Source organism: Ranitomeya variabilis, chromosome 3 (assembly GCF_051348905.1).
Source record: "Ranitomeya variabilis isolate aRanVar5 chromosome 3, aRanVar5.hap1, whole genome shotgun sequence".
Lineage (NCBI taxonomy): Eukaryota > Metazoa > Chordata > Amphibia > Anura > Dendrobatidae > Ranitomeya > Ranitomeya variabilis.
This window is the reverse complement of record NC_135234.1, coordinates 10,409,956-10,422,763: the sequence shown is the minus strand read 5'-3', so window position 1 is coordinate 10,422,763 and position 12,808 is coordinate 10,409,956. Positions and strand designations below refer to the sequence as shown.

Below are 12,808 nucleotides of genomic sequence, written 5' to 3'. Positions count from 1 at the left end.
CAGATATTAATCCCCACCTGACCCGCACACAGGACATGTGGTCGCCCGTGGATCGGCCTCTGCTGATGGTCTGCGCATTCGTACCGGTATCTTTATCATTGTGGAATCAGGCGCTTTATGGGATATTTGTGTTGCCTCCAGCCTGGCAGGAATCGTGACTGGTGCAGCCGGTGACATCCACCCAACTATCAATAAATCTGGGTAATAGGTTAACTTAGTAGCTAGGGGGCACTTACTTTTTCACAGCACTCCATCATTTGATATCCAAGTGAATTTGATATTTTGAAGTCTGAAAAAGCTGATTGATAGCGGAGTGGCGGCAGCAGCGGCGGCTGCAAGGGGCAGCACATACATGTATACAGATCTCCTGCTGGACCTCCGCTGACCTCACCTGTAGGCAGATAATGAATGGTCAGTGCTGCCGCCCTGTGGTCACTCCTGAGTACTGCATGCCATGATAACACACACCTGTATACAGCAGTTTATGCCCGGACGTCATATATACAATTCCTGTCCTGCAGGTCCCTGAGAAGAACATCGCCCCCGGGTCCAGTCCAGCAGCCAGAAGGACCAGGAATGAGGCCACGGTGATGAGCCCACAGTGACGAGCCGACAGCGACGAGCCCACAGTGACGAGCCGACAGCGACGAGCCCACAGTGACGAGCCGACAGCGACAAGCCCCTGGTGACGAGCCCACAGTGACGAGCTCCTAGTGATGAGCCCACAGTGACGAGCTCCTAGTGATGAGCCCACAGTGACAAGACGACAGTGATGAGCCCACGATGATGAGCTGACAGTGATGAGCCCACGGTGATGAGCCCATGGTGATGAGCCGACAGTGATGAGCACTTGGTGACGAGCCGACAGCAATGAGCCCACAGTGATGAGCCGACAGCAATGAGCCCACAATAATGAGCGTATGGTGACGACCTCACAGTGACGAGTCCACGGTGATGAGCTGGGTCACCTCCGCTCCAGCCCTAACAGAACTGTCCTGGATCAGCACCGTCCATGACAGGGAGACGGCGCCGTACTCTGGATGACAGCAGCTGAGCCTCACACTTGGCACCGGGCATGGAGCCCACCCTGAACTGCAGCCGACTGCTTCAGTGTCACCTGGACACCGCACTGGACAGACTGGAAGCACTGGGAATATTACAGGAGCTGTGCCAGACAGCGTGGGTGAGAAGCCTGGCTCACAGGGTACCACACTGGGCGGGATTAGATACATGGCTCACAGGGTACCACACTGGGCGGGATTAGATACATGGCTCACAGGGTACCACACTGGGCGGGATTAGATACATGGCTCACAGGGTACCACACTGGGCGGGATTAGATACATGGCTCACAGGGTACCACACTGGGCGGGATTAGATACATGGCTCACAGGGTACCACACTGGGCGGGATTAGATACATGGCTCACAGGGTACCACACTGGGCGGGATTAGATACATGGCTCACAGGGTACCACACTGGGCGGGATTAGATACATGGCTCACAGGGTACCACACTGGGCGGGATTAGATACATGGCTCACAGGGTACCACACTGGGCGGGATTAGATACATGGCTCACAGGGTACCACACTGGGCGGGATTAGATACATGGCTCACAGGGTACCACACTGGGCGGGATTAGATACATGGCTCACAGGGTACCACACTGGGCGGGATTAGATACATGGCTCACAGGGTACCACACTGGGCGGGATTAGATACATGGCTCACAGGGTACCACACTGGGCGGGATTAGATATACAGCTCACAAGATACCACACTGGGCAGGATTAGGTACATGGCTCACAAGGAGTGCCACACACAGGGAAGAATTAGATACGTGGATCACAGGAAGTGCCATACTGAGCAGGAATAGACGCACGGTTCACAGAGTACGATGCCAGACAGGATTGGATACACGGCTCACAGGAAGTACCACACATGGTAGGATTAGATACAAGACTCACAGGGGATACTACACACCCCGAGCAGAATTAGATACAGGAGTCACAGGGAGTACTACACCCAGCAGGATTAGATACAGTTAAGTTCAAAAATATTTGGACAGTGACACAGGTTTGGGCATTTTAAGCGTTTACCAAAACATATTCCAGATCCAGTTCTATAATCAATCTGGGTGTAAAGTGACAAGTGTAATATGAGGGATTCACATCTTAATTGGGGGAAGTTTAGGAATTACAGCTCGTTAATATGCAGCTGCCTCTTATTAAAGAGATCAAAGGTACCGTACTTGGACAATTATCTCTGAAACTCTTTAATTGGCAACATGAACTATTCCCTTGTTAATCTATTATCAATGAAGCAGGTAAAAGGTCTGGAGCTGATTGCAGGTGCGACATTTGCATTTGGAAGCTGTTACTCTGAACCCACAACATGCGGTCAGAGGAGCTCTCAATGGAAGGAAAACAGACGATCAATAGGCTGAAAAAAAAAAGAAAAGAAAAAAATCCATTAGACAGAGCAGAAAAGTTAGGACCGGCCAAAACAACAGTTTGGTACATTCTGGAAAAAAAATAGCGCACTGGTGAGCTGGAAACTCAGAAAGGCCTGGACGTCCCCGGAACACTTCTGTGGCGGATCATCGCAGAATTCTTCGCATGGTGACAAAAAAAAACATTTACATAATCCCCCCCAAGAGAAGAACACGCTCCAGGAAGTCGGGGTCTCAGTAACTAAGTCCACCAGAAAGAGGAGACGTCATGAGAGCAAATACTGAGGGTTCACAGCAAGGTGCAGACATTAATCAGATGGAAAATAAAAAGGCCAGATTAGACTAAAAACACCTAAAGAAGCAGCCCAGTCTTGGAAAAGCAAATCTAACATCAGCCTGTTCCAAAATCATGGGAAGAAGAAATATTGGAAGGTGGCCGACAGCACCACTGGCAAAGGGATGCCTAATTCCACCGGACCCAAGTGGGAGAGTACATACCATGGCAAAGCCCAAAATTGGATGCTGTCCTTCACTTTGCCTTGATGGGAAGAAGAAAGTCTGGAGAAAGCTTGGTGCGGCTCCTGATCCTCGGCACATCCTGTGTAAAGGTACCGTCACACTAAACGATATCGCTAGCGATCCGTGACGTTGCAGCGTCCTGGCTAGCGATATCGTTGAGTTTGACAGGCAGCAGCGATCAGGATCCTGCTGTGATATCGCTGGTCGTTGCTGAAAGTCCAGAACTTTATTTGGTCGTCAGATCGCCGTGTATCGTTGTGTTTGACACCAAAAGCAACAATACCAGCGATGTTTTACACTGGTAACCAGGGTAAACATCGGGTTGCTAAGCGCAGGGCCGCACTTAGTAACCCGATGTTTACCCTGGTTACCAGCGTAAAAGTAAAAAAAACAAACACTACATACTCACCTTCCGCTGTCTGTCCCCCGGCGTTCTGCTTCTCTGCACTGTGTAAGCACAGCGGCCGGAAAGCAGAGCGGTGACGTCACCGCTGTGCCCTGCTTTCCGGCTGGCACTTACACATTGCAGTGAAGCACAGCGATGGGGGACAGACAGCGGAATGTAAGTATGTAGTGTTTTTTTTTTTTACTTTTACACTGGTAACCAGGGTAAACATCGGGTTACTAAGCGCGGCCCTGCGCTTAGTAACCCGATGTTTACCCTGGTTACCCGGGGACCTCGGCATCGTTGGTCGCTGGAGAGCGGTCTGTGTGACAGCTCTCCAGCGACCAAACAGCGACGCTGCAGCGATCGGAATCGTTATCTGTATCGCTGCAGCGTTGCTAAGTGTGACGGTACCTTTACACACTGTGGAGGCAGTGTGATGGCGTGGGCATGCATGGCTTCCAATGACACCAGATCACTAGTGGTTATTGATGAAGTCAGAAGCAGCTGAATGAATCCTGTGTGTACAAGGCGATACTTTCTGCCCTGTTTCACCCAAATGCAACAAAGATGATTGGACGGAGAGATGGACAATGATCAATAACATCATGCGAAAGTAAAGAAGTGGAATGTTCTGCAATGGCCGAGTCACCACCAGATCTCAGCCCATATAGCCGCGTTTCACAGGCTGAAGACAAAACTGAGGGCAGAAAGAGCCACAAACAAGAACTGAAGTCACTGCAGTAAAGGCGGCAAAGCCTCACACCTGAGGACACCAGCGATGGTGGTATCCATGGCCTCCAGACCCAAGGCCATAATTGCTGCAAAGCCTCACACTGGAGGAGACCAGCGATGGTGACATCCATGGCCTCCAGACTTCAGGACATCATTGCTGCAAGGCCTCACACCGGATGATACCAGCAATGGTGATGGCCATGGCCTCCAGACTTCAGGCCATCAATGCTGCAAAGCCTCACACCAAAGGAGACCAGCTGTTAAGGACTGACTTGAGTTGGAGTAGTGATATTGCAACCACTAGGGTCAGCACCGGCAGGTAGCGTCTTCAGGATATAGCCAGAGGTCGGTACACAGAACAGCAGTATAGTTGGGAGGATAAGCAGGTAATATAGTCAGGATATAGCCAGAGGTCGGTACACGGAGCAGCAGTGTAGTTGGGAGGATAAGCAGGTAACGTAGTCAGGATATAGCCAGAGGTCGGTACACGGAGCAGCAGTATAGTTGGGAGGATAAGCAGGCATTGTAATCAGGATATAGCCAGAGGTCGGTACACGGAGCAGCAGTATAGTTGGGAGGATAAGCAGGTAATGTAGGCAGGATATAGCCAGAGGTCAGTACACGGAGCAGCAGTGTAGTTGGGAGGATAAGCAGGTAACGTAGTCAGGATATAGCCAGAGGTCAGTACACGGAGCAGCAGTGTAGTTGGGAGGATAAACAGTTAACGTAGTCAGGATATAGCCAGAGGTCGGTACATGGAACAGCAGTGTAGTTGGGAGGATAAGCAGGAATCGTAGTCAAGATATAGCCAGAGGTCGGTACATGGAACAGCAGTATAGTTGGGAGGATAAGCAGGAATCGTAGTCAAGATATAGCCAGAGGTCAGTACACGGAGCAGAAGTATAGTTGGGAGGATAAGCAGGAATCATAGTCAGGATATAGCCAGAGGTCAGTACGTAGAACCGCAGTATAGTTGGAAGGATAAACAGGTAACGTAGTCAGGATATAGCCAGAGGTCGGTACATGGAACAGCAGTGTAGTTGGGAGGATAAGCAGGAATCATAAGATATAGCCAGAGGTCGGTACATGGAGCAGCAGTATAGTTGGGAGGATAAGCAGGTAGCATAGTCAGGATATAGCCAGAGGTCGGTACACGGAGCAGCAGTGTAGTTGGGAGGATAAGCAGGTAGCATAGTCAGGATATAGCCAGAGGTCGGTACACGGAGCAGCAGTGTAGTTGGGAGGATAAGCAGGTAGCATAGTCAGGATATAGCCAGAGGTCGGTACACGGAGCAGCAGTGTAGTTGGGAGGATAAGCAGGTAACATAGTCAGGATATAGCCAGAGGTCGGTACACGGAGCAGCAGTGTAGTTGGGAGGATAAGCAGGTAAGGTAGTCAGGATATAGTCAGAGGTCGGTACACGGAGCAGCAGTATAGTTGGGAGGATAAGCAGGCATTGTAATCAGGATATAGCCAGAGGTCGGTACACGGAGCAGCAGTATAGTTGGGAGGATAAGCAGGTAATGTAGGCAGGATATAGCCAGAGGTCAGTACACGGAGCAGCAGTGTAGTTGGGAGGATAAGCAGGTAACGTAGTCAGGATATAGCCAGAGGTCGGTACACGGAGCAGCAGTATAGTTGGGAGGATAAGCAGGCATTGTAATCAGGATATAGCCAGAGGTCGGTACACGGAGCAGCAGTATAGTTGGGAGGATAAGCAGGTAATGTAGGCAGGATATAGCCAGAGGTCAGTACACGGAGCAGCAGTGTAGTTGGGAGGATAAGCAGGTAACGTAGTCAGGATATAGCCAGAGGTCGGTACATGGAGCAGCAGTATAGTTGGGAGGATAAGCAGGTAATATAGTCAGGATATAGCCAGAGGTCGGTACACGGAGCAGCAGTGTAGTTGGGAGGATAAGCAGGTAACATAGTCAGGATATAGCCAGAGGTCGGTACACGGAGCAGCAGTATAGTTGGGAGGATAAGCAGGTAATGTAGTCAGGATATAACCAGAGGTCGGTACACGGAGCAGCAGTGTAGTTGGGAGGATAAGCAGGTAATGTAGTCAGGATATAGCCAGAGGTCGGTACATGGAGCAGCAGTGTAGTTGGGAGGATAAGCAGGTAACGTAGTCAGGATATAGCCAGAGGTCGGTACACGGAGCAGCAGTATAGTTGGGAGGATAAGCAGGAATCATAGTCAGGATATAGCCAGAGGTCAGTACATGGAGCAGCACTATAGTTGGGAGGATAAGCAGGTAACGTTGTCAGGATATAGCCAGAGGTCGGTACATGGAGCAGCAGTGTAGTTGGGAGGATAAGCAGGAATCATAGTCAGGATATAACCAGAGGTCGGTACACAGAGCAGTAGTGTAGTTGGGAGGATAAGCAGGTAATGTAGTCAGGATATAGCCAGGGGTCAGTACACGGAGCAGCAGTGTAGTTGGGAGGATAAGCAGGTAACGTTGTCAGGATATAGCCAGAGGTCGGTACATGGAGCAGCAGTGTAGTTGGGAGGATAAGCAGGAATCATAGTCAGGATATAACCAGAGGTCGGTACACAGAGCAGTAGTGTAGTTGGGAGGATAAGCAGGTAATGTAGTCAGGATATAGCCAGGGGTCAGTACACGGAGCAGCAGTATAGTTGGGAGGATAAGCAGGTAACGTAGTCAGGATATAGCCAGAGGTCAGTACACGGAGCAGCAGTGTAGTTGGGAGGATAAGCAGGTAACATAGTCAGGATATAGCCAGAGGTCAGTACACGGAGCAGCAGTATAGTTGGGAAGATAAGCAGGTAACAGTCAGGATATAGCCAGAGGTCAGTACACGGAGCAGCAGTATAGTTGGGATGATAAGCAGGTAACGTAGTTAGGATATAGCCAGAGGTTGTACACAGAGCAGCAGTGTAGTTGGGAGGATAAGCAGGTAACGTAGTCAGATTATAGCCAGAGGTCGGTACACGGAGCAGCAGTATAGTTGGGAGGATAAGCAGGTAACATAGTTAGGATATAGCCAGAGGTTGGTACACACAGCAGCAGTGTAGTTGGGAGGATAAGCAGGTAATATAGTCAGGATATAGCCAGAGGTCAGTATGCGGAGCAGCAGTATAGTTGGGAGGATAAGCAGGTAATGTAGTCAGGATATAGCCAGAGGTTGGTACACAGAGCAGCAGTGTAGTTGGGAGGATAAGCAGGTAACGTAGTCAGGATATAGCCAGAGGTCGGTACACGGAGCAGCAGTATAGTTGGGAGGATAAGCAGGTAACGTAGTCAGATTATAGCCAGAGGTCGGTACACGGAGCAGCAGTATAGTTGGGAGGATAAGCAGGTAACATAGTCAGATTATAGCCAGAGGTCGGTACACGGAGCAGCAGTATAGTTGGGAGGATAAGCAGGTAATGTAGTCAGGATATAGCCAGAGGTCGGTACACAGAGCAGCAGTGTAGTTGGGAGGGTAAGCAGGTAACGTAGTCAGGATATAGCCAGAGGTCGGTACACGGAGCAGCAGTGTAGTTGGGAGGATAAGCAGGTAATATAGTCAGGATATAGCCAGAGGTCGGTACATGGAGCAGCAGTAGGATCTTGAAGATAATCAGCAGGTAGGAAGAAGCTAGACTAAGGCCATGTTCACACGTTCCTGATTTCCCTGCTGTTCTTCTGCACTAAAAACCGCAGCTCTTGGCAGAAAACGCAGGTGCGGTTTTTGGTGCGTTTTGGTGCGTTTTTTGGTGCGGTTTTTGATGCGGTTTTTAGTGCGGTTTTTTATGCAGTTTTCTCTGCAGATTGTCTGTGTTTGACACAAATAAAGCTTTAACTGCAGTGGGGAAAAAAGAAAATGATGTCATTTCCTTGTCCAACCCTTTTCTTCTTCCATCCTCCATTTTGGGACTAAACACCAAAATGAGTGGACGTGTTTTGAATGACAGCGCTCCGCAGAGTGCTGAGCGTAGGCCAGATCACAGCCCGCGGATCCAGCTCTATCCAGCTATTTAAGTGCCACGTATTTAAGGCTATGTTCACATTTGCGTTGTGCGCCGCAGCGTCGGCGACGCAACGCACAACGCAAACAAAAACGCAGCAAAACGCATGCACAACGCTGCATTTTGCGACGCATGCGTCCTTTTTTTGGTTGATTTTGGACGCAGCAAAAATGCAACTTGCTGCATCCTCTGCGCCCGGACGCGGGCGCCGCAGGGACGCATGCGGCGCAAAACGCAAGTGCAACGCATGTCCATGCGCCCCCATGTTAAATATAGGGGCGCATGACGCATGCGGCGACGCTGCGGCGCCCGACGCTGCGGCGCAGACCGCAAATGTGAACGTAGACTTAGTGCCACATATCACGTATTTCAGTGCCACGTATTTAAGTGCAACGTATTTAAGTGCCACGTATCACGTATTTAAGTGCCACATATTTAAGTGCCACGTATCACGAATTTCAGTGCCACGTATTTAAGTGCCACGTATTTAAGTGCCACGTATTTAAGTGCCACGTATTTAAGTGCCACGCATCACGTATTTAAGTGCCACGTATTTCAGTGCCACGTATTTCAGTGCCACGTATTTCAGTGCCACGTATTTCAGTGCCACGTATCACGTATTTAAGTGCCACGTATCACGTATTTCAGTGCCACGTATTTAAGTGCCACGTATCACGTATTTCAGTGCCACGTATTTAAGTGCCACGTATCACGTATTTCAGTGCCACGTATTTCAGTGCCACGTATTTCAGTGCCACGTATTTCAGTGCCACGTATCACGTATTTCAGTGCCACATATCACGTATTTCAGTGCCACGTATCACGTATTTCAGTGCCACGTATCACGTATTTCAGTGCCACGTATTTAAGTGCCACGTATTTAAGTGCCACGTATTTCAGTGCCATGTATTTCAGTGCCACGTATCACGTATTTAAGTGCCACGTATTTCAGTTGCACGTATTTTTGCTATTGTAAGGTGGCATTAATCCCGGTTAATAATGGAGAGGCGTCAATAAGACGCCTATCCATTATTAATGCTATTAAAATGATCAAAAAAAATATAGGGGGACCCCCCCAAAAAAAACAAAATGACATAGGGTCCCCCTATATTTTTAGGCTAGAAAGGCTAGGCAGACAGCTGCGGGCCAATATTTGTGGCCTGGGAAGGGGTTAAAATACCCATGGCTGTTCCCAGGCCATGAATATGAAGCCCACAGCTGTCTGCGTAGCCTTTCTGGCTCAGAAATAAAGGGAGAGCCCCCCCCCAAAAAAGTGTTGGGGTCCCCCTAAATTTTTAGGCCAGAAAGGCTACGCAGACAGCCGTGGGCTTATATTCATAGCCTAGGAAAGGGGCCATGGATATTTGCCCCCCCCCCCCCCCCCTGGCTACAAATATAAGCCCGCAGCCGCCCCAGAAAAGGCGCATCAAAATGATGTGCCAATTCCGGCACTTAGCTCCTCTCTTCCCACTCCCTGTAGCGGTGGGATATGGGGTAATGAGGGGTTAATGCCACCTTGCTATTGTAAGGTGGCATTAAGCCCGGTTAATAATGGAGAGGCGTCAATAAGACGCCTATCCGTTATTAATCCTATGAAAGGGTTAAAAAAAACCCACAAACACTAGAAAAAAAATATTTTAATGAAATAAAGACACCCACTTTTTGACCATATTTTATTGTACGCTCAATCCGTCCTGAAGACCCTCGACCTGAAAAAGACGCAAAATAAAAAAACAAATTCATACTCCCTGGCCCTGTCCGCAGAAATCCATCGAGGGTCCCACGAAGATCTTCCATGGAGAACAGACACATCCAGAGATATGTCTGCTCTCCACGGCTGCAGCAACACACTGACAGGAGCCATAGTTCCTGTCGGTGTGTCACTGCGCATGCGCGAGCGAGTTTACCGGCGGTCATTGACCCCGGCACTCTCGCTTAATGGCAGTGCTGCGTGGGAAAGTTCAACGCAGCTGTACTGCCGTTAACCGAGACGCCGGAGCCATTGAACTCCGGAACAGTACGCGATACACTGCTAGGAGCTTCGCTCCTGGCAGTATATCGCCGGAGAGCAGCCGATCGGCGTGGGACACTCGTTTTATGGATTCTGCGGACAGGGAGTATGAATTTGGTTTTTTATTTTGGGATTTTTTCTAGGGGATCGAGGGCTTCGCCTACCAGTGTGCTGTTGGTGAGTATATACTCTGTGTTATATGTTGTATGTACTGTGTGTCATATATGTGTATTGTGTGTGTTTTGTGTAACTTTACAACTGTGCTAAGTCGCCGGACACAGGGACAACTCTCCCATCCTAATACCGGATGGGAGTAGTAGTCCCATACGGCGACTTAGCACAATGGTGGCACTAGCGTCGCATGGGGACACACACGCACACACACACATACATACACACACCCACACACACACACACACACACACACACATACACACCCATACACACACACATACATACACACACACACACATACCAAATCTATCAAACGGCCGACATCGATCCCCATGCGACGGTATGCCTCCGTCACTTCGGAACACACTCCGCCCACGCACTTCCGCCCACGCACTTCCGCCCACGCACTTCCGCCCACGCACTTCCGCCCACGCACTTCCGGCCGCTTCCCCGCACTTCCTGCTGCAGCGGTTCTCCACCCATAACCGCAATAAAACCCGCAGATATATTTTTGATCTGCGGGTTTTACTGTGGGTTTGACCTCACAATGGAGGTCTATGGGTGCAGAACCGCTGCAGTTCCGCACAAAGAAGTGACATGCTCCTTCTTTTTTCCCGCAGCTATTCAGCGCGGCTTTTTTAGTGAATTTCAGGATCATGTGCACAGCGTTTCCTGTTTTCCATAGGGTTACATTGTACTGTACCCTGCATGGAAAACAGCTGCGGACCCGCAACGGCAAAATCGCTGCGGTTCCGCGGTAAAAAACGCATTGTGTGAACATGGCCTAAAGGCTGGAAGCTCAATAATCTAGCAAAGAAGGAAGAACTGTCCAGCAAGCTGAATAGCTCAGAGGACAGAGCTGCCACCTTTTGCACAGGAGCTACTGGGTTTGAATCCTGACACCAGCGATAGTGAAGTCCATGGCTTCCAGACTTCAGGCTGTCATCACTGCAAAGGGTTAAACATGGACATTTTATTTATTTTTAAAGTGAATTTGTCCAATTACTTCCGTGCTCCTGAAATGAGGAGAATTTGTAGGAAAATGGCTGCAATTCCTGAACGAAGTATTTCTGTTCAATCCCTTTAATTAACCATAAACGTCTCCAATTCAATTGCAAAAATTACAGAATAGCGACCTGCAGAGCTGAAATCAGGAGGATTTGTCACTGGACCTAACTGTATATATACACAGTGCACAGTACCACACCGGGCAGGATTAGATACGCGGCTCAGCAGACAGTATCACACAGGAGAGGATTAGATACACAGCTCAGCAGTCAGTATCACAGAGGAGAGGATTAGATACGCGGCTCAGCAGTCAGTACCACACCGGGCAGGATTAGATACACGGCTCAGCAGACAGTATCACACAGGAGAGGATTAGATACACGGCTCAGCAGACAGTATCACACAGGAGAGGATCAGATACACGGCTCAGCAGATAGTATCACACAGGAGAGGATTAGATACACGGCTCAGCAGACAGTATCACACAGGAGAGGATTAGATACGCGGCTCAGCAGACAGTATCACACAGGAGAGGATTAGATACGCGGCTCAGCAGACAGTATCACACAAGAGAGGATTAGATACACGGCTCAGCAGACAGTATCACACAGGATAGGATTAGATACACGGCTCAGCAGGCAGTATCACACAGGAGAGGATTAGATACACGGCTCAGCAGGCAGTATCACACAGGAGAGGATTAGATACACAGCTCAGCAGTCAGTATCACACAGGAGAGGATTAGATACATGGCTCAGCAGTCAGTATCACACAGGAGAGGATTAGATACACGGCTCAGCAGACAGTATCACACAGGATAGGATTAGATACACGGCTCAGCAGACAGTATCACACAGGAGAGGATTAGATACACGGCTCAGCAGACAGTATCACACAGGATAGGATTAGATACACGGCTCAGCAGACAGTATCACACAGGAGAGGATTAGATACACGGCTCAGCAGACAGTATCACACAAGAGAGGATTAGATACACGGCTCAGCAGACAGTATCACACAGGATAGGATTAGATACACGGCTCAGCAGGCAGTATCACACAGGAGAGGATTAGATACACGGCTCAGCAGGCAGTATCACACAGGAGAGGATTAGATACACAGCTCAGCAGTCAGTATCACACAGGAGAGGATTAGATACATGGCTCAGCAGTCAGTATCACACAGGAGAGGATTAGATACACGGCTCAGCAGACAGTATCACACAGGATAGGATTAGATACACGGCTCAGCAGTCAGTATCACACAGGAGAGGATTAGATACACGGCTCAGCAGACAGTATCACACAGGAGAGGATTAGATACACGGCTCAGCAGTCAGTATCACACAGGAGAGGATTAGATACACAGCTCAGCAGACAGTATCACACAGGAGAGGATTAGATACACGGCTCAGCAGACAGTATCACACAGGAGAGGATTAGATACACGGCTCAGCAGGCAGTATCACACAGGAGAGGATTAGATACACAGCTCAGCAGTCAGTATCACACAGGAGAGGATTAGATACACAGCTCAGCAGTCA

General features: G+C 49.3%; 1 protein-coding gene across 1 annotated transcript in view; it reads left to right on the top strand.

Annotated features, from left to right (window-relative positions):
• Nucleotides 1–864: 864 nt before the first annotated feature.
• The window catches only part of GPR156 (G protein-coupled receptor 156), a 76,022-nt gene continuing 64,078 nt past the window's right edge, over nucleotides 865–12,808 (top strand). The window contains exon 1 of the mRNA XM_077293625.1: nucleotides 865–1,183. Coding sequence (XP_077149740.1) covers nucleotides 1,076–1,183 — 108 coding nt within the window. The 5' untranslated portion in view covers nucleotides 865–1,075. The remainder of the gene's footprint in view (nucleotides 1,184–12,808) is intronic.